This window comes from Rhamphochromis sp. 'chilingali' (assembly GCF_963969265.1).
Source record: "Rhamphochromis sp. 'chilingali' genome assembly, chromosome: 9".
Classification (NCBI taxonomy): domain Eukaryota; kingdom Metazoa; phylum Chordata; class Actinopteri; order Cichliformes; family Cichlidae; genus Rhamphochromis; species Rhamphochromis sp. 'chilingali'.
Genome location: NC_137936.1, coordinates 22,297,091 through 22,323,408, shown reverse-complemented (window position 1 = coordinate 22,323,408; position 26,318 = coordinate 22,297,091). Strand labels below are relative to the sequence as shown.

Here is a 26,318-nt window from a genome sequence, read left to right as displayed (position 1 = left end):
TCCAGGATATAGGTATTTCCCCAAAATAACTGTCCATATAGTTTATGTTTAAATACAATATCTTTGAGCTTCAGTCATAATCATGGATATAAAATTAATCACAAAAGCTTTTCCTAACATATTTGCTTTAATTCTTCTTAAAATCCAAATTACAAAGAGAACTTCTTTAAACTAAAAAGCATAAAGGTCCTTTGTTCCATCACAGTATAGTACAATCATAAAAGAGCAACATCAGTTAGTCATACTGTTGTGTTTTAGTTGCACTTATCATGACTCATACTTCAGTAATCGCTACATATGAATCATCGAGACACTATTTGAACTTTTACTGCATTATTAATGACCTGCGCTTAAACACATTTTTGTTTGTTTTTGCAGTTCCACAAATCGACCAACACTGCTGTTAGTGTAGGAAAGTAAGTTTCTAGATTTATACAAGTACTGCAGTTAAACACAATTTTCCTGTGCAGTGTTATATTGTTACATTTTCAGAACCCTATGAGAGTAAATATTTTTGGCTTGAAGATTCTTACAAAAATGGTGTCTAAAAAAACAAAACTAACCATACTTCCTCTTTTGTTTGTTTTGTTTCTTTTCTTTTTGCATTGAGTGCAGGGTTTTATGGAGATATTCCATAGTTTTGTTCATTTCATTAACTCAGATTGTAGGGGCAAAGTTTTGGTGTAAACAGCATGAAAGCATGGATCCATCCTGCCCTATATCAAGGGTTCAGGCCAGTGGTGGTTGTGTCATGGTGCTGAGGATATTTTTTAGACACGCTTTAGGCCTCTTATTACCAACCACCCAAGCTCGCCAAGACCAAATCATCTCAAACTGGTTTCAGGAACATAACAATGAGTTCTGTACTCAAACGGCCCTTTTAGATCTAATCGTGCTCCTCCTGGTCACTCCCAGTGTAAACCCTAACATTTCCAACACTGCCTCCTGTCATTTGTTAATGCCACCGTCTCCAAAGCGTACATCATAGCACGTCCGAAAGCCAACTTGTAAACTTCTTAATAAAGCAGAGATGTCAAACACAAACCAACTTTGAGCTTAAGTAGGTCAAACCAGTGAAATTCCCCTTTCTGACAGGGTAAAGAAGGTTAACTACACATTTTATCCCTGTGATATCGTACTATAAGACAAAGAAAAAACAGGAAGGGTTGCTGTAGCTTACTGCCCAGATTGCCCTGTAATTATAGAACAAAGCGCTGTGTTATTTCATAGAATATGCCCCTTTTATGTGCACCCATTGTAAAAAAACAAAAACAAAAAACCCCCAACAAAGAACCCCTGAAATTTCTAAAGTGCACAGTGAAAAAACAGGAACCTTTTCATCAATTCATTGTTTATCTATTACTTATATACTTTGGTGTAGTATGACCATGGAGAGGGTCTTTATCAGCAGAAAAAAGCTACTAAAGTACATGGAACATTTAAAAATACTTCCCTTCCTTCATATTTTCCAAAGCCATCCAGTGTACTCATGTACTCTTTGGTATTTTTTTATAATGTGCCCTATGAATTAATTGAACAGTACATAGAATTTGTTCCCTCTCGACCAGGTGTTCTGGGAATCCATCCTACCTGACAAACCATCCTACCCGTTGTTTCTACGCATGCGCACAACACGACATTCAGTGGCGAACCATCCTACCTATGTGAATATAAGCTACTAACATACTCTGATGGGTACGATTAAGTGCCAAACCGTCCTACCTTTGTGAATGTGACGTACAAGCATACTTTAACAGCTAAAATTAAGTGGCGAACCATCCTACCTCTGTGAATATGAGCTAGAAGCATAATTTTACAGCTAGAATTCAGTGGCAAACCATCTTACCTTTGTTAATAACAGCTAGACACATACTCTGACGGGTAAAATTATGTGCCAAACCATGCTACCTTTGTGAATGTGACCTACAAGCATTCTTTAACGGCTAAAATGAAGTGGCAAACCGTCTTGACTTTATAATTATGAGCTACAAGCATACTCTGATGGGCAAAGTTAAGTGGCAAACCCTCATACCTACTTACATTTGTGCTGGAATGACTCTGTGACAGCAGAAATGTGCATAAACTACTTACGGTAGGACGTTTTGCCAAAGTAGGACGTTTTGTCAGAACACCTGTAATATAAAAAAAGGTGTCAGAAACACAGTTTTGACAGTTAAAATATCCCGTCTCATGTCAGTACGTCTAAATACTTGCCACACCCCATTCTCACTGGTTAACACTCGCACTGTGCGCGGGTGTAAACGTGCCCTTGAGTCACCTAATAACCGTTTCACAATCTCCGAGTCTCAGAGTAAGACCTAATAATGCTGCACACAGTGACAGCAGGGGCTACAAACCTCCAGAGGATGTGATGCAATGCGTCATTATCATAATATATGCTGATATCACTGCTCCCGTCCTTCGCCAATCAGCGCGCTTCACTTTCACCACCTGCTAGGAACTGAATTCCATCATTCCAGGCATTCCTACTCTCTCCCTCCCTTCCCCGCCTCCTCCTCCTCCTCCTCTTCGTTTACAAGCAAGTTTGTCCCGACAGCTCTGCTACTATTGTCTGGCCTCGTACGGGACCGCTCAGTCGCGGCTTGAGTTTTTTTATTTTTTATTTTTCTGGCACTCTCTTTGGGACCATATGTTTTATTTCGGTTAATTTTTGTGTGGACGCTATCATTCTGGAAGATACCAAAGTGGCGCTTGAAGGAGGTATGTGCTGCCAAACATGAAGTTGTGTGTCACTGACATTGTTTCGTTTTTGTTTTTTTCCCCCAGTAGTGTGAGAGTGCAGTGTTTATCTAAGCTGCGAAGGACAAATATTGGACCCTTTTTTCCCTGTAATATTAAGCTTGTAAATGAAGCCTGTGTATTGGAGCGGTTAAAAATAGGGCTGAAATATTATCGGGCGCCTTCTTACACATTTCATTCACGATATGAAGCAGTGCTGGCGGGTTCCCAAACTTTATAATGCTTTCGGCCACACGCTTTTCCTTTAGAGATTTCACTTGTTTGCAGTGAGTGTGGAGGAAATGAGTGAAAGCTTATCAATATCAAGAGGCTATGCATTTCCTCTCCAGTGCCAGGCAGAGTTCAGTGCAGATCCTTTTGCTCTAATCCTTCCTGGATAGGGTTCATCTTAAGGGACCGCTGTTAAGGAAGCACTGAGTCAGACCGATATAAATACTCTCACCGGTGGGAATAAAAGTGGACGCACTTGCTACCATTATATTCGGCTTTTTTTTTTTCAGCGCAGACCTGTCCCATCAAATGCTTGTCGAGTTTCCTTTACGCTCACCACCGTGTAGTAACGAGGTATCCCCGCGTAACCCTGCTGCGTTTGCGGTTTGATTTGAAGTCGTAGTACGGGCTACTTTTCAGTAGTAACGATGCTTGATACTCTGTTTTCCTTGAGTAACAAGGTATCCTAGGAATGCAGAAAGAGGGAAGAGAAATGCGCTGGAGCATTTTATAAATCCACAAATACCTTTCATAGCTCAGCTAGTCAACACTGTAGGAGAGAACTAAAAAAATAATCCTAAAAAAACAAACTAAGAAAACAAAACTCTGTGTCTGAATAAGAATATGACAACTCTAAAGTGAATAAAAAAGCTCTAAGTGGTAATAATGAAGTGTAATTACATCAGGAATGACAGATGGCTGGTTTATACATACTCCTGCTGATGATAAATGACAGTGTAGGAAGCATAATTATTTTATAGAACGACTACTGAACAAGACAGCAAAAAATGATATATATTGTAGGCCATGCTTTCTTCATGTTGATGAGTGAGGCTCGCAGACCACACAAGTGTTTGAAGGTACTTTCACAATCCATCTGGATTAAGGGCTTGCTGTCAGTGCAGCAAACTCTTAATCCCAAACTTGGCCCAAAAGTGAAAGGCTTATTGACAATCAGCTGGATCCAACAAAGACTCTTAAGGACCAGTCACACATGTGATCTCAAGTCTGATCAGTACAATGAAACAACATTCATACAATTTTGAATTTCAGTGAAAGCACCTGGCTTTTTTAATGATTATGATCTGGTATTACAGGGCCGATTTAAGTTCATGGGCCACATACAGTCCGGTTTGATCTCATGCGAGTTGGACCAGTAAATCCATTGTATCATAATGTTTTTGAAATTAATAATTAAATTTAGTAATTACATGTGCATCACAATTTAGAGTGAACCTTCACATATAGAGTTTCACGGAGCTTAAAAACCCAGAAAAACAGATTAGTATTTAATAATTTAAAGAACTCTTGGAGCTCTGGAAGTCTTTCCATACATTTTCTCTGCTGTATAGCAATGCTGCCATCACCACACCAGGAGAAGGAGTGTGTTTTCCCAAAAAATTTAATTATTTTGCAGCTAATTTTATTGTTATTATATATATATTTTTTCTAAATCAATCCAGTTTGCCAAACTGAACCCTTTGGCAGCATGTTCTGGCCCACGAGTCATATATTTGACACCCATATGTTGATATAATTTTCACAGTCTAATGACATAAACGATAGAAGTATCAACAAAATAAAAGCTTGTAAAGTTAAAAACAGTCCACTTATAACCACGAAATAGACATAAACTAAACAAAGACATTTTAGCCATTTAAAGAGTGTTTGATTTGTTTAATGTTAATCACATTATTAATTGCACGCTTTACTTTGCCCCAAATTGCATTTAAAGTAGCCTTTTAAGAGAGTTTGTAAACCTTTCACTTCAGGGTTATGGTTATCTTTGAGGAGTTGCACATGAGCACTTGGTAGACCCTCAGCATTCATGCACCAAAGACACTCGTAGTCTAAGCACGCTTACTGGGAATATATCATTTATTGCAAAAGGGAAAGGTCCAGTGTATGTGGCTAAGATTCTCAACACACCTACTTAACCTATAAATAATAAAAAAAAACAAAACATATTAATATTGATGACAGTATATATTTGGTAAGAAATTTGCATTTTTATTTCTGTTTTGAGTAAAGGCTGGTTTGTTTCATTAGTGCTGAAAGGACACAACTATTAAACACTGGCTTGTAATGTTTGACTACAATGTCTTTGTTATTATATTTTATATTTATACCTAAATCAGGTGAGACTATTCTAGTATAAAGGCAAAGTCTTGGACAGGTGATTGTGCTAAAGGAACACTAAGCACAATCATCTTAGTGATGAGTAGAGAAGCAACATTTTGTAATATAATGAGGAAAAAACGAGAGAATCTTTTATATTTATATTCTGCATCAGTTAAAGCAGTCAGATTTCTTATTTTTACTTTTGTGCACCATGAGACTTTGAAACAGTTTTGGAGCTTTTAAGGAAATTAAATATTAACTCCTTTTTTTTGTTTGCTTAAACTGACAAATAGTGATCCCTAAAGAGTTTTGACACTTTGCCCTCCTCTCTGCCCTGCAGGCATCCAAGCATGGAGACGCCACTGGATGTTCTGTCGAGAGCAGCATCGTTTGTTCACGCGAATGAGGAAGAGAGTAAGTTTTATCAAGCTTCCATTTCTGCTTGTATTTATGAGCCTGCAGAAATCGAGTTCAGATGCATGCCGCTTTTTTGCTTCCTCTCCCTCTCTATTGACTGTTGTACCGTTGAAAGGTGCAGGCAAATGATTTGTATCATTACAGTCATGCTACATATAGATGAAGTGCAACTGTATTTACAGTCTAAACCCCCGGGCCACGTTTTCTTTCATAAGACAATAGGTGTCTTTGTGTTGTACAATTGTGCTTTCTGATTTGCAGGCAAATTAGACCAACGGCCTTCAACTGTCATCACTACTTCTTTTTAACCAGCACCTCGCTGTTAACCTGCTTTTACTGAAATCAGGGTGGGGTTTTATCTTTCCTGCTGCTGACTCTGTGTCTGTGTCACTCTCATTGATTTCTGTCCATCTTCTTCTCCAGTCATTCACTTCATCGCTGTCTTAATTTCTCTTCCTTTTTTTGTTCTGGCCTCTTCTGTCATTTCCTTTCTCTTTCCCTAATCATGTCTGAGTGCTTCTGGCAGTGCAGAAAAAAATTCCTTCCGAGATTAACGAGAAATGGCCGGTCCTTCTCAGCAGGCCTCCCTGCAGCCAGCAGGCTCCAGAGCTGAGCGAAAACTACAAGGACACTTAACATTCAGTGGATACCACTGATAATTGACATGCACTGTTTAGAGGAGGCAGCTCAGTTTGTTATTTTTGATATTTTGCACAGAAACACAGTATGTTTGTTTATTTGACTTTTAATAATTGGTCTTTGGTAGAGTGGCATTGGAAATGTTTGTACTTTTGTTGAGAGAAAAATCTAGAAGCTCTGACTTTGTGATTTTTTGTGATTTATATCCATAAATACCATGATTTGAATTCTTAAAAGAAACAGGACATGCAGTGAATTCCACTGAGACAAGTGTTTCTTAGTATTATTATTTTATAGAGATTCAGTCTTCCTATTGTGTCTATTTCACTTTGATAAAACCTGCTAGAAGGTTATTTGAAGATCCCCATTTTGGAGCTGATTAAGTTGACGCACATATAAGCAAGTCATTATACAGTAAGATAATCAGAACTGCTGTGTCACCAGCATGTTCCTGTAATGTTCTGACTCAAATTAAGTGGAATATCTGCTTCCTTGTACTTCTCAGTAAAAGGCCTTGGGATCTCCCCACCCCTCTTCCTCTGCTCCCTCGCTCCCCTGCAGTGTTTTTGTTTTTTTCTCCTGCGCTGATGCCACTTTTTGTTGTTAGCTGTGTATGGCCTCTTTGTCCAAAGACAATGCACGCAACCTGTTTCCACAATAGTGCGGAGAAAACGGCTTGAATCGGAGAGCCAGCTGAGCTAACTGCTACACTAGTCAGCTAACGAGCGAGTCTGCCAAAACTAGCTTCAAGTTAGTTGAACAACCAGGCCAACAGGCAGTTAAGTCAACAACCTCTGTGGGCTCATTTGCATTTATGACGAGCCTTTGCAGAGACCGCGCAGCACTTGACACCAGAGCCTTGTCACAGATCAGGGAGAGGCTCAGGCCTGCCTTTTCAACAACTGATTTAATTCACGTTGAATGAGTGGGGCTCACTTAGGCCAGTGCTTTGGATCAGATCAGCTGTTCCAACCATACCCCTGCAGATAAGCCATCACTGTTTGAAATATTTCAGGGAACTATAGAAATGCCGTCTTGAAGGACATAAAATTACTGAACATGAATAATGTATTGACATTACTGCAGTAATGTTTAGAAATAGAATTGCTGGCTCAGGCCCAAATATTAAGGCTAATTGAATATGAAAGCTTATACTGTACAAGCTTAAAAAGAAACTCTACTTCCATTAGTTCTAACAACATGAGGCAACTCTTCAAGGAGAACCCATAGATTGTATAGAAGAGGTGATGCAGTCACTGTGATGTTGCTTAGTTTTGTGAAGACTTGATGTGCTTCTCTCATATGCTTATTACCTGTCAGTCACACTGTAAAGCATTCCTTTCTTTATCCTCCTTTTTGACTCTGATATACAAAGGCACTTCTGTATTGGTTTCACTTTTCAGACCAGGAAGTTTTTGTCGTTTATACAATTCAAACATTTTGTTTTCCTTTTTTTGTACTTGTGATGGGCTGATAGCAGTAACGGCTTTGTTCACGAGAATCTGCCGACAGTTAGAAAAGTATAGAAATATCATAGCCTTGGATCTACGTTTGTATGTCGCCTTGCAGGTTTATGAGTACAGTTAAAAGAAAAACTGGTTTTCCATAGAATGTGATCTGAGTCAAAGACAGTGCTCTTAAACTAATGCAACACAACAAGTTTCCTGATTACAGTACACTTATCATTAAACAAAACCAAACAAACATTTAAATGTTGCTGTTAGCTGCTACAGACCTGAAAGTCAGACTTCTGGGCTTCTCACAGAACTGGTTTAATTCTGCCGTATCGTTTGTGCTAAGCATTGAAGGCTCTCTCACGGTGAGAGATGCATTGCATCTCTGCAGGATTAATGTCCAAGGCTCTGGCTTGGTGCTTAGAACCTCTGCTGAGCTCCAGCTGCACAGCCACCCTGACATTCTGTAAGATACCTGGATCAATTTTGCAGTTCACTTTCTCTTTCACTTTCACTTACTTCATCTATAAGGCGATGTTTGCATGCTGGGACGAAGTGGCTCTTTGCACCATATTTTTTGTATGTTTCTCTAAGCAATTCTAAGCAAAAAACTTCGATGAGAAACTACAACTTTAACCACTATAAGGAAAAAGCCTGCTAAAAAAATTATATAAACGTATATAAATATACTTCAACCTACTCCAAATATGAAACAGCACAATGCTTGCATATACATACCTACAGTACACACACTCTTCAGCAGTACCGGTCTTTGTCAGGGAGCCACCTTCCGGTTTGAGGACAAACTGTCTGCATGCAACACTAATGACAGGTTTTATGCTCCTGAAGCCGAATATATGGTAATTACACACATACTAAAAAAACAGTGAAGTAAACTGTGCCTTGTATTTAATGGTGAATGTGGGTAAATGCTTAATACTTGTCATCACCCTCCATAGCAATTTTGGTGTCTACTTGGAAGATCTCACGGTGTGCTCCACCCTTCCTGGAAGCAGACCTGTATTTGAAAATCAGTCTAGAATGCATTGCAAGCCCAGCTTCAAGGACAGATTAATTATTTTTGTTTGTAGCTTCGCGTTTTCTGCGTCTTATAAAATATGCATGCACATTTCCTGGTTGTGGTCTCGTATGGTGCACTCAAATCCTACTTGTTTGTTTATAAAATAAACGTACACGCACGCACGCACGCACGCACGCACGCACACACACACACACACACACACACACACACACACTTTCAGAATACACCCTTTATTGTTAGTTTCCATGGTTTGTTGAAGCACTCATTCTTTTTCCAACTATTTCAACTGTCTTCCTCACTTATACGAAATTCTGACTGATTGTGATGAGTGGCATACAGTAGTTGCTTTCTCATATAACAATAACAAAAATTGGATGGATGGAGAGACAGACGGATTGACAAACATTGTGTTTTCTGGTTCTGCCAGTTTTTATTTTATTTTCCAATCTGTATATTGAAAAAAGTCACTTCATCACTTTGCATTTAGTGCTTATTAGCAAAACTTAAATAAATTGTTCACAATAATCTCACTGTGACACGAGCTCTCATTTTCAAGATCGTCCTGTTTTAAATATCCATAAAAAACTGTTTAAACATAGTATAGTTATTACAATTCTGGATAATAATAACTGGAAAATTACAAGTAAAAATAAAATAAAAGACTGTAGCAATAACACAATAAGAGCAGGAACAGCCATCCAATAATGCTTTCTCCATCATCCTCAGAATCTGTTTAAAACGCTTCAGTCCAGTTAAGCTGCATTATAAGAAAATGCTTTTTTCCCAAGTTCTGTGCATACATTGTTGTAATAAACATTAAACAAATGTTAGCACACTCACATTTTCATTTACGACAGTGAACTCTACAAACATTTTCTTATAAATACTAGCAAAGTAGCGTTATCATTGTTAGCAGGTAAGCGAATTGGTATTAGCTGGTGTTAGCATTAGCTAGAAATGCTAATGTAGGAACAATGGTATTCGGTAATTATTAGTCTTATTTAAATATAAAGATAATATACCATTAAAAAAAATACAGAGCAGATTTATAAAAGGAGAATGAGGGGATTAACAACACCCGAAGGCTAAATTTATATTTTGTTGTTTTTATTTCAGTTCTTCAGCTCATTAAATGTTCATCAAGTGGATTTAATGAAACTGGCTTTGACACTGTGCTTGCAAACGACAGTAAACCTCCTCAGTTTAGTCACACAGCTGATGTTTATTGAGGTGTACCGCAATGAGGCAAGTTTGGTTAATCTGAACTGGCACTTTTCTAAACTCTTAAAGGGTGGTGTAGAAGTTCTTCGAGCAAATGTATTGTCCGGACTAGTCGTAGCATGTCGATGATGATTTGTATGTACTTGGATCAACACTGAAAGGGAAATCGGAGACCTTGCATCACTGCTCTTTGTCTAAACCCATCCGGAGGGATTCTACGTGGGAGGTAATTTGATTGAGAATTCGTGCCCGTGGGTGGGATGGGTTTGGTTTTGTTTAGGGCTTCCTTAGGAAAGAGTAGGTTTGCCCTCAAACCTGTTTTGGTTTCTGACTTTTCTTCAGTTCAGCCCGTGTAACATGACACAGGTTTTAAGTGAACATGAAATGTAGATAATGAGTAGCACAGCTCCTTCTGTGTAGTGCATCAGGCTTGGTGGGGCATTTTGAAGGAAATGGCTTAGATCTTGATACACACGATCTTGTATGTATGGGTAACCCAGTGGCTCACAAGAAAAACAAGTGGGTCTTTGATTCAACATTGGGAGCCAATGATAACATTTTGCATGATTCACAAAAGGACTGCATACATGCAAAATAGACATTTGTTTAACTGATACCTTTCTGAGTTTCTGATTGTTTGGCAAACTCACACAGAGTAGAGAAATCCAGCAAGTCAGTGCTCTTGAAATGGTCTCATGTACCTCATATAAAGTTGAGACTTGTCATCAAACTAAACAAAAGTATTTAACTTTAAGGCAGAAGGTGACATTTTATTAACTTTTAAACAAAGCCTGCCTGCGAAGCTAAGCTAACTGCCCTCTACTTGTAGAATAAAATTATAATTTTTAAACAGACATTAATACTCAAAAGAAATGAAGGAACTTCTGGCCTCTGTAAAAATGCTAAGTGTTGACACTTTTCACACTTTTTTTTTTAATCTATCCATAACATTAGACTACGATACATTATATATAGCAGCTGGACCTATGACCATTAATAGCCCCATGGCACATCTCTATTATAACACATACAGTGGGGCAAAAAAGTATTTAGTCAGCCACCGATTGTGCAAGTTCCCCCACTTAAAATGATGACAGAGGTCAGTAATTTGCACCAGAGGTACACTTCAACTGTGAGAGACAGAATGTGAAAAAAAAAATCCATGAATTCACATGGTAGGATTTTTAAAGAATTTATTCGTAAATCAGGGTGGAAAATAAGTATTTCCTCACCTCAAACAAGGAAAATCTCTGGCTCTCACAGACCTGTAACGTCTTCTGTAAGAAGCTTTTCTGTCCCCCACTCGTTACCTGTATGAATGGCACCTGTTTGAACTCATCATCTGTATAAAAGACACCTGTCCACAGCCTCAAACAGTCAGACTCCAAACTCCGCCATGGCCAAGACCAAAGAGCTTTCGAAGGACACCAGGAAAAGTATTGTAGACCTGCACCAGACTGGGAAGAGTGAATCTACAATAGGCAAGCAGCTTGGTGTGAAAAAATCAACTGTGGGAGCAATCATCAGAAAATGGAAGACATACAAGACCACTGATAATCTCCCTCGATCTGAGGCTCCACGCAAGATCTCATCCCGTGGGGTCAAAATGATCATGAGAACGGTGAGCAAAGATCCCAGAACCACACGGGGGGACCTGGTGAATGACCTGCAGAGAGCTGGGACCAAAGTAACAAAGGTCACCATCAGTAACACACTACAACGGCAGGGAATCAAATCCCGCAGTGCCAGACGTGTTCCGCTGCTGAAGCCAGTGCATGTCCAGGCCCGTCTGAAGTTTGCCAGAGAGCACATGGATGATACAGCAGAGGATTGGGAGAATGTCATGTGGTCAGATGAAACCAAAGTAGAACTTTTTGGTATAAACTCAACTCGTCGTGTTTGGAGGAAGAAGAATACGGAGTTGCATCCCAAGAACACCATACCTACTGTGAAGCATGGGGGTGGAAACATCATGCTATGGGGCTGTTTTTCTGCCAAGGGGACAGGACGACTGATCCGTGTTAAGGACAGAATGAATGGGGCCATGTATCGTGAGATTTTGAGCCAAAACCTCCTTCCATCAGTGAGAACTTTGAAGATGAAACGAGGCTGGGTCTTCCAACATGACAATGATCCAAAACACACCGCCCGGGCAACAAAGGAGTGGCTCCGTAAGAAGCATTTGAAAGTCCTGGAGTGGCCTAGCCAGTCTCCAGACCTCAACCCCATAGAAAATCTGTGGCGGGAGTTGAAAGTCCGTGTTGCTCGGCGACAGCCCCAAAACATCACTGCTCTTGAGAAGATCTGCATGGAGGAATGGGCCAAAATACCAGCTACTGTGTGTGCAAACCTGGTGAAGACCTATAGTAAACGTTTGACCTCTGTTATTGCCAACAAAGGTTATGTTACAAAGTATTGAGTTGTATTTTTGTTATTGACCAAATACTTATTTTCCACCCTGATTTACGAATAAATTCTTTACAAATCCTACCATGTGGATTCATGGATTTTTTTTTCACATTCTGTCTCTCACAGTTGAAGTGTACCTCTGGTGCAAATTACTGACCTCTGTCATCATTTTAGGTGGGGGAACTTGCACAATCGGTGGCTGACTAAATACTTTTTTTCCCCACTGTACATATAGATTCAGTCCATGTTTTTCACTGACAAACTCTGTCTTGTTTTTTAGACAGTGGTTAAATTTACAGTAAAAGCTACCAGCAAGAATCAGCCACAAGCAAAACAATGGAAGACAATGTGGAACATGATGGCAGACAGTGCAGTTATTTTTCATAATACCTTTTATGTGTGTCCTGTATTGTGTCTAGTTCAGTTGTTTTATTGGTCAGCTTTACTATCAGTCCTGTAGCCGGTATCTCTTATGTTTCATTATTTTACAGACTACGTATTACAAGAACTGTTAGGCCTGTCTGGGTCATCGCCCCTATCAGTTGTTCTATAGTTCAAAGAGTCTGCAGTAGAAAAGCCTTGTTTGTCAGAAAGGTCTTTATCAGCTGTAACGACCACAGCGATTTAAGGCAAAGTGATGTAAAAGTTTCTCTCATCCCATTTTATCTCATATTTTATTGGTACACTTTTTCCATAGTTCTTTCACATCTGTTTGTTATGCTCTTCTTTTTACCATAACAAAAGACATTTATGGTATGTAAAATATTACTGGACCAAAGGCTTTGCAGTGTGTTTGGCTGTTTCTGGGTAGGATGAGTCAAATGATAAAGAGTGACTGGAATTGCACTGGGATTATTTTTTATCATCCTCCAGTTTGATAGAGTTAACTGTTACTATAAGCCTGTTATACTATGATAAAAGCAAAGAGGGAAGCATTATTTGATTCTGATGGCCAATAAAAACAAGGCATAAAGTAATAATGGACTCTTAGGCATTATGAATGTTACTGCTCCAGTAGTAATATTACTACTACTTCTCAGACAAATGATGTGTAGCTCTCCATGTTAAGTCCATATTCACTGTCCAACTTAATTATTATTTTATTTAATTTATTTATTTATGTTGCCTGCAGCAATCAGGATTATTGTCTGAAGGCCAATAAAAATGCCCAACAGATTTTATTTTCCTAAGTGAATCATTACGGCTTTGCCAGGCTGGTCCACTTGACTGATCCTTATTATTTATTTATTTATTTATATTTTTACTTTTAAGTTATTACAATCTGAACACAAAAGACTGGGGGACAAGAGAAGTTAAAGAAAAGGAGAGGAAAAGAAAAACAGAGGGGGAGAGGGACAGAGAGAAAAGACTGAAAATCCGATGGATCACCTGCTGGAAAAAAAAGAAAACAAGCAAAAGAGAACAACACACCAAGGAAACCAGCAGTAATGGCGCAGAAGCCACAGGGGGCTGCAGTGACATGCCTGCAGGCTCTGCCAGCAGCCTGCTATGCCAGAGCGGGCCAAGCCCCTGGGCCCAGAGAGCCGAGATCTGAGGGCCCCACCAAGCAGCCGCTGGGAGTGAGCCAGTACACACTCGAGCGCCCAGCTCTGGACACTGAGAACCACCAATGCACTGACGGGTGAGGGCATCAGCGACTGGCATCAGTGTGGTGGGGGGAGACAGGCCCTCACACTCAGGGTGGCCTGAGATGTTCCCAGAGAGGTGGAGTCTAAGACCCAACCTGACATATAAACATAGACCATGTAGTATGCTAGTAAAAAATTAGCTGAAGTAACGAAAGTAAATAGTAAAACAAAAACAAAAACATAACCAGCTAGCAACAATTCCCAAGTGGCATGTTGCAGGATGAAGGAATATGCTCAATGTGGATGTAGGTGATTACTATTACGGAAGTCCATGTCTAGCCATGAGATAATTAAACTGTGGATATGGTACAGTATATGTGTTCTGCTAATACATCCTGCAAACGTCTTTTTGCACTACCAGTGTAAAAAACTTTGCCCTAGCGCCACTATAGCCCAATAAAATAGTTAATATTAAACTCCTTTCGAGTGTGAAATCTTAGTCTCTTAGTCTATAATACACCTGAGCAATGATTGCAGTGGTTGCTCTTATTGGATTCTCTAGGTTTTGAGCCCAAAGTCAGTGTACTGTGTTTTGATACTGGTTCTACTATCTTTACAGTATATCAAGGGGAGAAAAAACATATTTTATCTTATGATCTTTATAGAAAACAAAGGGACTTTACATACATCTGTATTTCAAAAAAAAAAAACAACAGACAGAAAGAGTGCCAGAGAGTGCCCTGGAGTTCTTTGATGATTGACCTTCCTCAGAATCATACATTCGTACAATTTGAATGACCCTGAGGGTTTGTTCCCCTCCTGTTCCTGTGTACAGAATACTGCCATGGCTGATTTTCCCCAATGCAGCGTAACAAGCAGTAAATGAAAGATGACTTCATCTTTCTTTACCTCTACACTATACACTTCCTTTGACAGTTGTATTTACATAGGGCTTGACCAATGCACACTTACTCAGGTATTGCATCACCGCCGGTTCAGCAGACGGCTATTAAAGCGACAAGTTCTACAGGCTGCCATTGTTGCAGGGTCAAAAGTCAAGTGTCACAAGATCATGGTTCCAAGCCTTTTTTTTTCCTGTTACACACAGTTTTCCCTGTAACACACATATACAAAACCTCAGATTGTTTTGTATATGTGTGTTAAAAATGTCATTTGAGTTTCTTACGTTGACCAATTGCTTTTTTTATAGTTTCTATACAGATATTACACATAAGCAAGTACTTGTCTCTCAAATTCGATATGACATACACTGCAATGTGGTATATTTCACAGCAGACTCCTTTAGGCATGGAAATCAGGCTTTTTGCAATAATATTTTACGGCATCAACAGCATCAAGTATGAAATATGTATTGAGAAAATAGTACAAAGAATTATCATCTTTATTGATTAATTTAAATTATTAGAAAGTTAAGTAACTGCAGAAACACGCAGATCATCCAGCACACTCCTTACTTTTGGGTATCCACCAGGTTTCATGTAAAGCTCCTCTCTTCTTTCTTTACATGACAGTTTTCTATAATGAGTGAAATAGTCAAGTCACGTTCAGAGAACTCAGCTGACAAGAGGCGGTGGTTGAATTTGGGTCCTAACATTGACATTTAAAATGTAAAAGAAACCGTGTCCTAGATTTGCTTTCAGTAAATGTCACACTTGCTGGTCTTATAGCAGCTCTGTGTCTCAGTGAGGGAACCTTCTCTCAGAGCTGTGCTGACCACACATATTTGACATTCCTCTCTTTTTGATAGCGCTCGCTATAGCTACTGAGAATGAAATAAAATAGGATTGCATTGCCTTTCACAAAAAAAGGTTGACTTTTCTAGTGCAGGAAAAGCATTTTGATGAGTCATTGTTACTTTTCATTTTTTTTTGTTACAAAGGTAGTTCATTTGACCTGTCCAAGCATACAAAAAGAAATGCGCACACATCTTATGCAAGGCAGCAGTTTTAAAGAATGCATTGCATTTATTTATTGCATTCTTTTGTGTTCACCTAGATGAATCATTGTCTAGGTTAGATTTCTCTATTTTCTGTACATTTTAACTTTCAAATGGGAATTTCAGGGTTACACTAAGAATATCAACTATTATATTGTGTTAATTGCCACTGCATCCAGCATAGCAAAGCAGGATACAAAACAAAGATTGAGAAAATGAGTGGCAGTGGCACAGACATTCCCCCGGGGTCGGTTTGCTACAAGCTAATTGTTAGCATGGCAAGAATGTTGTCATAGGTTCGAATGGCTGATGGGCGGAGTTATCCTTTTCCATTAATAGAAATAGAATCTGTTTGGTGTGATATATTTGAAGTGCTTAACCATTCTTTAATTAGCAACAAAAGAGACACTGACCACCCTCAACTTTTCTGTGTCAAAGTTGGATGCCATATTTGGAAACTTTTCTCTCTTTTTTTTTGGTGGTTATCAGCATTTTTTTTTTGAGAGATTTGAATCTCAACTTGCTGTACATAAGATTGGAGATGTGTTTCCAACAGTAGCATAATATTAGTATCCAGCCTCGCATTGCCTGAAGCCAGCGTAGCCAATGCCAGCCAGTTTCTGTCAAGACGGTTTTCTTTATGCCGTAAACAAATATTGGCAGGCACGCTGCAGGGGAGGAGTAGATGAAAACACTTAGAGACAGAGGGAGAAAAAAGATCAGGCAGATAGAAGATGTGCAAATCAAGTTTAGCACTGACAGACAAAAACTCTAAAGATGAGCAAGAGATCACGTGGAGAGAATGAGTGAGGAAGCCTGCTCAAACTGCAAAAAGCCAAACAGGACAGATGGACTATACTGAAGAGAAGGTCACAGATGACTAGGATGTCTCAGCTGTGAGAGAACACTTTGCACAGGACATAGCGGGCTTATGTTGATTTTAAAGATCATATAACACTACTAAGAAACCACCATCATTGTTGATAATAGTTACACTGACTCAAGTACTGCAAAACACGCATTTGTAACAATATTAAGATAAAATTAGGGGAAAGTTATAAACCACAGTAAAATAATTTAGAAAAAGAAATGGAAACCAGACAGAATTAAAGCAATTTGACAATACACCACTATGAATGAGACCTAACCCAGCTAACAGGTAGAGGTGAGTTGAGGACTGTAGGAAGATGACCTGATCTGAAAGGTGAAACTGTCCAGAGTTTCAGAGCTGAAACTAAAACAGCTCAGTCTGCTTTTAGAGCAAATCTGGGAACTACTCGAAATTTCTCATGACCTAAGCGAGGCATATGGGACATAAAGTTTTAACAGATCTGATAGATACTCAAAGGCAAGCACTTAAATGTGAACAAAGGAATCTGGTTGCCATTAGGCAGCACCACCATGAAATGGTCTTTGTTCCTTAAATGAACCTTGGAGTAGCTCAAGCTTGAATCTTCAACCTTAATGGTGTACTGACTCTTATTCAGAGCTGTCAGTGTCCACGTGGCCCAGATTCCAAAAATATTTGTATATAATAATGTATTTGTTGCGATACTTTCCTCTACATATATTTAAACCTTTGTAACATGATAGAAGTTTGCTAAATGTCCTAAAATAATACATTCTGAATTATACAACTTAACCTCCTAAGACCCGAACTCTTCCACGACATGCATTTTTAATTTCTCTTTGATATTCGGGCATATTGGGGCCCGATGAATGTAAAAACAAAGAATTACCAGATTTTTTTTTACTTTATTTTTGTTTTTAAGAAAAATGAGAGCCACAAATGAGGATATTCATTTAAAATTTTGATAGAACAGTAGCAGTATAATGTCCTCGTAAGTGGATATCAGGCCTATGTAGAGCAAAATTTTGTATTTTGGTCTAAATAACCCAAAATGCGATGTCCACATATGTGGACGGCAGGTCCTAGGAGGTTAAGGTATTTTTGCCGTTAAGGTTTAGTAATTGGATATAATGCAAAAAGTAGGGCATATTGTACATAATGGTGATCTCCGTCATTTACCTCTTGTCTCCCATTAAGTTTGTTGTATCTATGATGTCAGTAGTATTATATTACAGAGTTAGTATGTAGGTTTTAATCGAGTTCGAGGTCGGTGTCTCTTATGTGATGACAGGCTAAAAAAACCCCCCAAAATAACAAAAACACAAACTCCAGTGATGTAATGGTTAAACAGTCCCACCAAAAGCGAGCTTGTGTTTAATATTAAACAAGGCCGTGCTTAATAATAAACAAAAGGTTTCAGCTTTTCACCCCACGCCAGACAAAGGCGGGAAATGACTGAACGGCTTCGCTTCCACACAGTCACCTGTTGTTGTCATTGTTTCAGTGCAGCAACCTGATATTTCCTCCTGTGGGAGTGTGTGCTCACAGAAACCATGTGTAAAGAAGCAGGGAGATTTAAATGTTTAAACTAAAGTTTTGGATTAATTCATAGTGACGTGGAGTTGGTTAAAATCTGTGTTGTGTCATGATGCAAAATATAAGAACATCAGCTGTTTGCAGACATTATAGCTGCGATCAAACCTTTTACAACTTCGAGGTATGTGGAAAAGAGATTGTTCAGTAACCAGCCTCATACAAGAGGCTCAGATGACACATTTCAGCAAGGAAAAACATCTTTGATGCATTATGTCACCGTGTAAACAAAGCCAGTAATGGTTTGGGGAAATTTCAGAGACGCTGTAAAGTCATCAAGGGTTTGACCTTTAGCCGCTGCCACTGTGACAGTTGTTCTTGCTCCACGCCTTAATGAGATTCTGTTTACACAAATGTTATTTTGTGTAAACAAAGAAAGTGATAAACCTCTATTCTTTTCTCACTTTTCAATAAGGCGTGAAGAGGATTCAGAATACGGAGAAGAAATAGGAAGCATGAGCAAATCAAGCGAGCCTTTGTTATAGTCTTTAAAATCAGCATCATCTTTTATGTTCTGTCAGTGTTTGTGTCGCAACATGAGAGTGTGTTGATGAAGCATTAACATGAATTACCACCTTGCCTGTGCAGCGTTGCTATTCCTGACACACCCACTCTCTGGAGAAGCCCAGACCTGATCAGAGACACGTAAACATTGGAGGAGATCAAAAAACTAGGTCTGATAGCACCTCGTCATGGCAGATTACATTAATGAATGGGTACAGAGGAAGCAAGGGGGGGGGGGGGGTGATGGCAGGAAAGCTGGAAAAGTTTGGCTTACTAATACTAATGGATCAACTTCTCCTGTTTAGGTTCTAAACTAAGCAAAATTATAACTAAGCATAATTCAAACCTGATCAGCAAAGTCTAAATAGGACAGGTGTTATTGTAAATGTAGTCTATGGTCCGTAGTAGGCAGAGGTAAAGATAAATAATCAGTAGCTGATGGGCCATACTGTGTTTCCTAGAGCTGGCACATATGAGTTGCGCAAAAGAAAGCAGGCTATGGAAACAGTGAGGAGAAAAGGTTTATTTCCTCCTTAGGCTAACTTGTGTGTAACAACTTGCCACTGCGGAAGAAAGAGGTGGATTTTCACCAGCTTGTTGTGTAACCATTAATCTGCTTATTATACTTATTCATCTTACAGCCTGCAAGGCCAGAACAAGGAGTGTTGGAGAATGTGTTTTTCTTTGTAAGCAAACTCTGTGTAATGCATTTGTGATAACTGCATGATTGGTATGCACGTTAAAGTAAATGTAGCCACCACAGGAATACTCATGCATTTTATTTTAGCTGCAATCAGACCGCATTATACTCAGAAAAAACAAACATGCCCCAAATGCTGTTGTTGATGATATTGCTGATGTTGTTAATTGTATTTTATTGGAATGCAAAATGTAAAAATTACAGTTTTCTTTTATTTGATGGCTTTCAGTATTTTTTACAAGAGTAAGTATAAATAGTATAACATAGTCTCAAAAGTTGGAATCATCCTTTATCCATTATTATGTTAAAAAAAAAAGTCAGGGTTCAGTTTATATAACTGAGGTCCACGATGTTACAATTTAGCTCTCTTTTACTTCTTTCACTTTGGGACTATAAACCTGTGTTCAGAAGGAAGAAACTTGACATCAAACCCTTGTAACTTTCTGGTGTACAGGGATGTGGGGCTAAGCTGTGGCTCACCAGTAAGCTTCTGTTCTTCATTATCATAGTTTTGTCAGAGTGAAAATAAGAAAGTTTCCTTAAATATGACAAATATTGATGCTAATTTTCACACTTATCTTCACAGTTTGCTTCAAATTGAAATTTTCACTCAATTATTGTTTTGCACTATTTCTAATATTGCACACATTCCACCAGCTAACCCTTATTGGACATGAAAGGAGGCTGTTTTCTAAATTCAGTAACCATTTTTAGTAGATTACTATGACAATTTCTCATGTAGTAGTTGCCATGTAATAGATGTTGTCTCGAGGTCTACTAGCTGTGGGGATTCCCAGATATTTCCTCCAATGCCATTATGAGTTTAACATGTTGGTATTTAGTTGTACGTCTCATTAAATATGGTATGTATAATCATGAAAGACCACCAGCATGGTTTGGACTTATCTAGTCAAATGCACACATCTATAAATGTTGATTGATATTTATTATTTGTTGGTCAATGGAAGCCTCTATTGGCCATAAGAGGGCACCAATCTGTTATTATCTGAGAGTTTCTGTACACAGATGGATAGCACCTGTCTCTCCTTATCTCTTCTGTTACAACAGCTCGGTGTATCCTGAAAAGTTGTGGCACTAAACAGACTTAAGCTTCACAAAATATTTGTGCAAGGTTCTCTGTCCGGAGAATAATGTGAAGCACTGAAAGGAGTTAGCCTGAAATCAACCTTTATGTGACTGAAACTGCAAACAATGGCCGTCCGAATAGACACGAACCGTGTTCCTCAGTTCTGAGTCACCACTGGAGGAGGAGGAGGCCAGGAGGAAGGAGAGGAAAGGCTTTTGTGTATCTGTGTCTGCACAACAAAGAAAGGAGAAGGCGTATAGACCAATGTGTTTGTGAAGCAGGATGAAGTGGGTGTGTGTTTACATGGATGCGTACTGCGTTTGTTGCATTTGTATATTTCTGCGAGACAGGAGGTAAAGTTTTTTTTCCTTTTACATTAGTTTGAGCAGTTTTAGATTTTGGGGGTCTTTTATTAAATGACAGAGATAGAGGTCTGTTTGTGCTTTATGAGAAATGTAGACTTTGCATGTAAAGTTAAATCCACACCATCAGATATTTCCCACAAAACAAATCCACTGTGCTCTTTTCCATTACCCTTCCTTGTTCTTATTTGGCCTGTTTGTATGTTGTTACGTAAGGTTACCAAGACCAGAAACAAAAACAAACATGCAACACTAATATATGGTCACATTGGCTAAATAAGTTTTCCTCCCTTTAATTTGGAATCTTTCACTTTTTTGCTTATTTTCTTTCCTCTTGCTGTCTTTCCATTATAAATATTTTATTTTGAGTGTAAAAGTGAATATCCACAGGTATTCTGCATGTATTTGTCACATGAAAAACTCCGACACTAAAGCACAGCCACACCTAGTGAGGTGTGTTGTCATATGCCCTGAGGAAATTGTTCTTTTCTCTTCTCAACAAGCTATGCAGTGTTTTGAGCTTCATGAGTCTATGTACTCTTTTCATTCCCCCTTGCCTGATCAGTGCAATCTATCTATCTATCTATCTATCTATCTATCTATCTATCTATCTATCTATCTATCTATCTATCTATCTATCTATCTATCTATCTATCTATCTATCTATCTATCTATCTATCTATCTATCTATCTTAGCCCATGTCAAACGTCAAACACTAGGGGGCAGAAGAGGACCACTCGGGATGTTAGAGGCCCACCAGGCCCTTTTAAACCTTTTTTTTTTTTTAAATCAACACACTAAAGTTTGCCTGTGTTTTTGTCCAAATAAACGCCGACAGACAATTTAGAAAATGCATATCCCTGCTCTTTATCCTCATGGCCTCTCCTGAATGAAAAACAATATATTCTGTGCTATAAAGTATGTTGTTGACAGATGAATAAAAACAATATTTTGGTAGGAAAGTATCTTGGCTGTAAACAAAACGCTTTATGAACAGCATCTCCAAAAACTGAAGCACAGTTTCTTTTTTATTTACCCTTTTATTCAAGTTTTTTTCTCCTAATTTCCTGACATCTTGCAGGTCTCCCTGTACTATTACAACACATAGAAACGTTTACAGTAAAGCACCGTCATCAGAGTAAGGCACTCTCCCTCAAATAAGGTTATATCGACCTAAAAATATTTTATGGCAACTGTAATCTTATGACCTCTGTATTCCTAGATGGAGTGTGCCTGGATTGCACGTCTGCATATTTAAAACCTTTTGCAAAAAAAACAACAACAAGCAAACAACAAACTACAGCACTTGGACTTAAAATATTTACTAACTGTAGTATTTATTTCCTAAAGACTTCATGTGGGATTGCTGCAGTTCTTTGGTATCTGTGTGTGTGTGTGTGTGTGTGTGTGTGTGTGTGTGTGTGTGTGTGTGTGTGTGTGTGTGTGTGTGTGTGTCTTTCTCTCTCTCTCCCTCCCGTCGTTCGCTTTCTCTCTGGATGTGTTTGGAGAGGCTGATCTTGTGCGTAAAATATCCCTGATATTTGAGGCGCTCCACGGATTTAGCGAGCATGCCCAGTGCGTCCCTCTCGGCAACAGTGGAAACCGCTGGTGAAGCATAGGAGTCATACCAAGCATAGCCTGCGTGTCAGTGCAGTCGACTTACAGCTGGCTGTGAGGAGAACTGACGCTACTCATATTTTTGTATTATTTTATTTCTTTGCGCTTTGTCACCGCTGCATACTTACCCGTATTTCAAAAAGTAAACTTACTGAGATCACTTTCCACACGGGTTAAATTTTGTTGAGTTTCCACAGAAGTAAAGTTGGAGGCTGGGCCTTTAGCTTTTTTACCGTCGCTTCAGAGGAGAAGGGAGAAAACAAGCTGGTCTTCTTTTTTCCCCTTTGTTTTTAATTAAAGCCCGATAAATGCTACTAATGAAAATGGACCTGTTGAACTACCAGTACCTGGACAAGATGAACAACAACATTGGCATTCTCTGCTACGAAGGTAAACTAGCGGGTTTGGGCTGTTTGTGGGCGTACGGCTGTTTTTAAACTTCGGAGTGGCGTTACGCTGCGAGCTAACGTTAACGACGTAGCTGGTCGAAGTTTTCTCCTCAGTTTACGCTGCTTCGCTAGTTAGTCGTTTCTTCCCGCAAGCACGGTAGATAAAACGTGCCACTCTGTACACATGAGCATTGATTTAGCTTGTATACGATTTATGAATACAGACTTGAGTAGTGTTTTTCAGCATTTGTTTTTAACCCGATTGTAACGCATTTGACGTAGAGTTGGTGTAAGCGCTCTTTCTATTTTGTCCTTTTCTGAATGGCTGGAAGTGCATTTATTCACTTGTCATATCATTGTTTTTATTATTGAATAAAAATCTAGAAAGAAAAGGCTGAATTAATTGTCTGTAAGTCGTGTGTCCATTTAATGGTCTCTCATAAGACTGACTCACAGTATTACTAGTTAGCGAGCTCTCTGGTGTTGTCCTATTATTCATGCCGTTTGCATTCAGATGAACGGATGTGTCCAAGATTTTCACATCTTGTTTTGTGGGGTTGACCCCCTACAGCACGCTGTAAGCTGCAGCTGCTAATCTTTGTTTAATTTTACAAGTGCAGAGATTTCTTTCTGTGGGCTGCAAGTCATTTCATGGCATTAAGGTAACTTTTTCATTCAATATTATGTCTTTGTCATGAAATCAGAGAGTAGAAGATTCCAAATCTCTGCAAACTGCCTGACTTTGAAAACGCTCTTGTCTCCTGTCAGGCTTTGTAAGATTATCCTGTCTGTCCGGGGGCTATGTCCAAGTTTTCCCTCTGCCCTGTCGCTGGCCTCTGCTGCAGCAACTAGGGTCTAATCCAAGAGTGGAAAAAAAGCATGTCCTTGTTTAATTTCACCAGCAGGTCCTCAACTGTCAAGCTGAAGTCAGGTCAAAATGTTCAGTTTATGACATGAACATAAAGTAATATGTTTTATAGATAGAAAGTAAATCTTTGAGACTGGTAGATAACGTGGTGACTGATAATTAGTCCTTATCTTATTTTTTACAATTACAAAAGCAGCAGCAACACAAAGACAACGCATTTTCTTAATAAACTGGTTGGCAGGCTTTTCTTCTCCTGTTTTTAGTCACATTGCTTCTTTCCCCTGCTATTGTGCCTTTCAGCTTGCCTCATCATTTAACATATAATTAACTTGTAATGGAGCTCCTTTTAAATATGCTGTGACTGACACCCATTTTGCACATTTGCACAATGGCATATGATTAAAACAGACGTTAGTTTCTGTTTTGTTTGTTGGTGAACCTATGCTACCAGCAGCAGAAGAAAAAATGTTTTTGTTTTTTTTTGCGGTTTGGCATGTGATTAAGGCTTCTGTTGTGTTTTTATCTGTTTCTAATGCTTCTGGGGAAAGGGGAAAAAAAGCCTTGGGTTGCTGTAATTCCTGTTTGGCTGTTGCTTGCATTTAGGCACATGACTCTTCAAACTGTTCTCAGAAGCTTGAGCTCACATGCCATTATTGAGAAATGTTGGTGCCATTTCTGCACAGTGCAGGTGTATTAGATAAGCCTGCCACTGGCCCGGGATTTTTGCTAGTCAGAATATGAGCGTTTGTGTCACCACGAAGCTTCACTCCTCACAGCTGTCATCTAACTCTAAATAAAATGACATAAGTAAAGATGGAGATAAAATCTTTGTAGTGGTATTTTTGTGCTTATATATCTGCTGGTTTGGATACAATTTGTGTCTGGAAGCATATCTCTGCACTATTAAGACAATCAGTTTGGTTTTCTTTGTGTGTGTGTGTGTGTGTGTGTGTGTGTGTGTGTGTGTGTGTGTGTGTGTGTGTGTGACACAGAGAGAGAGAGAGTGTATGGTTTTTAGCTGACTGAGCTAAAATCTGAGCTTCATGATAAGAAAACAAAGCTAAAAGGACACGCTTATCAGTGAAGAGGGGAAAAGGAAAGCCCCTCGTGTTCAAACTTGTTGAGCCAAGAAAGGGATAGAAGTGCTTTGTGATATTGTGGGTGTTCTGACTTGTTACTATATGCATGAGCCAAACTACACCATCATTTCCCAACAATCACGCTCCTACTTGTATACTGTCCTGTTGTGAAGCTATTACTGCTCCTGTATTATCACTGACATTTAACAACATTTAATGCAGATGGGACATTTGAATACCCTGCCTATAATGCAACTGAATAGCTGCTAAAAAAAAGTAATAATGGATGAACAGCTTGGATAGTCTGCACTAGTGTGACTTTCTAGGTAATCTCAGGTTGAACATTTTATTTGTTGTGCAGGTAGATATATTGTTTTTACAGACTGTGTAAGTGACAAAGTTTAGTGAATTCTCGCACAAACAAATCAAATCAGCTGTAGTGAATTAGAAAAAAGTTGACATCATTCAGGGTCTTGACTTGGCTCATGGAAAAACAGATTCTGACCTCAAGTTCATTCACCAGGGGTGATTAATGTGCTATGATGGTGACGTGAACCTACAGTGACATTAATCGTCTTCCTTTCTGTCTTTATGACTTAATTCATCTCAGTTGTGAGTTAAAGAAAAATGTGTGTTCACTCCTGGTTGGACAGATGAACATGTGAAATTTGGAAGTTTATGCCATGTCATAAATTGTATGCAACTGTGTGCTTCATAACAAATTCCATATAGTAGTCATTCAAATCTGAAGCCCACCAATACTGTAGTTTTGGGGCTGCCATATTGACAAAAACTACAGAGTGATGTCATTTCTAAACTTCCTCAGATATCTTTCTGCTTTATGTTTGTTTAGAAAAGAAGCCATAAGAGCATATACAGGAGAAAAACAGTAATGATTTATCTGTGATTGGCCAGAGCTGATTGACAGTGGGCCCACAGCATTGAAATTAGATTGGTTAAACAACGTATTGATTGCGACTGACATTGTTCAACACTTTCCTTCTATGCTCTCCAGCCATGTTCGATGTGCTGCATGTTCAAACTAAATGCATACTAAATACATACATGTGACATACTGGCTGAAGTGGGGATAGGACTTGCCAAAAGAAAAACCCCAAAACCTGATCTATCACCATACTTGCTCATTGGCTGTCGCTTTGCTGCCTGTGGTTGGTTGCTTGTGGACATTCTAGGCTAATGTTGCCTGGATAACTTGTTAATATATTTGCCCCCTTTGCCAATCAGCAATACCATTCACTCTAATTGCTAGTTGCTTCAATCAGTTGCCTTAAAGTTGACAAAACTTGGGACCCATTGCATCGTTGCTTGAAGTTGCTGAATGTCATCGACTTTCTATGATGTTCCTACTTCACTGAACACCCCTTTAGTTTTCAGAAACTTGAAGCTCAGTTGATATGAGTTTTAAACAGTTCCTTAAATGTTTATAAG

The 26,318-nt window shown here is 38.9% G+C and overlaps 1 protein-coding gene across 2 annotated transcripts in view; it reads left to right on the top strand.

The window, feature by feature from the left end:
* The first annotated feature begins 2,535 nt into the window (after positions 1 to 2,535).
* Positions 2,536 to 26,318, top strand: part of vgll4b (vestigial-like family member 4b) — a 42,765-nt gene continuing 18,982 nt past the window's right edge. The window contains exons 1-2 of one of the 2 annotated variants that reach the window (XM_080890831.1): positions 2,536 to 2,721; positions 5,432 to 5,505. In XM_080890831.1, the coding sequence (XP_080746957.1) occupies positions 5,442 to 5,505 (64 nt within the window). In that variant the 5' untranslated portion in view covers positions 2,536 to 2,721; positions 5,432 to 5,441. Of the gene's footprint in view, positions 2,722 to 5,431; positions 5,506 to 22,476; positions 22,924 to 26,318 lie in introns of those variants that run through there. The other variant, XM_080890830.1, reaches the window with a different exon arrangement.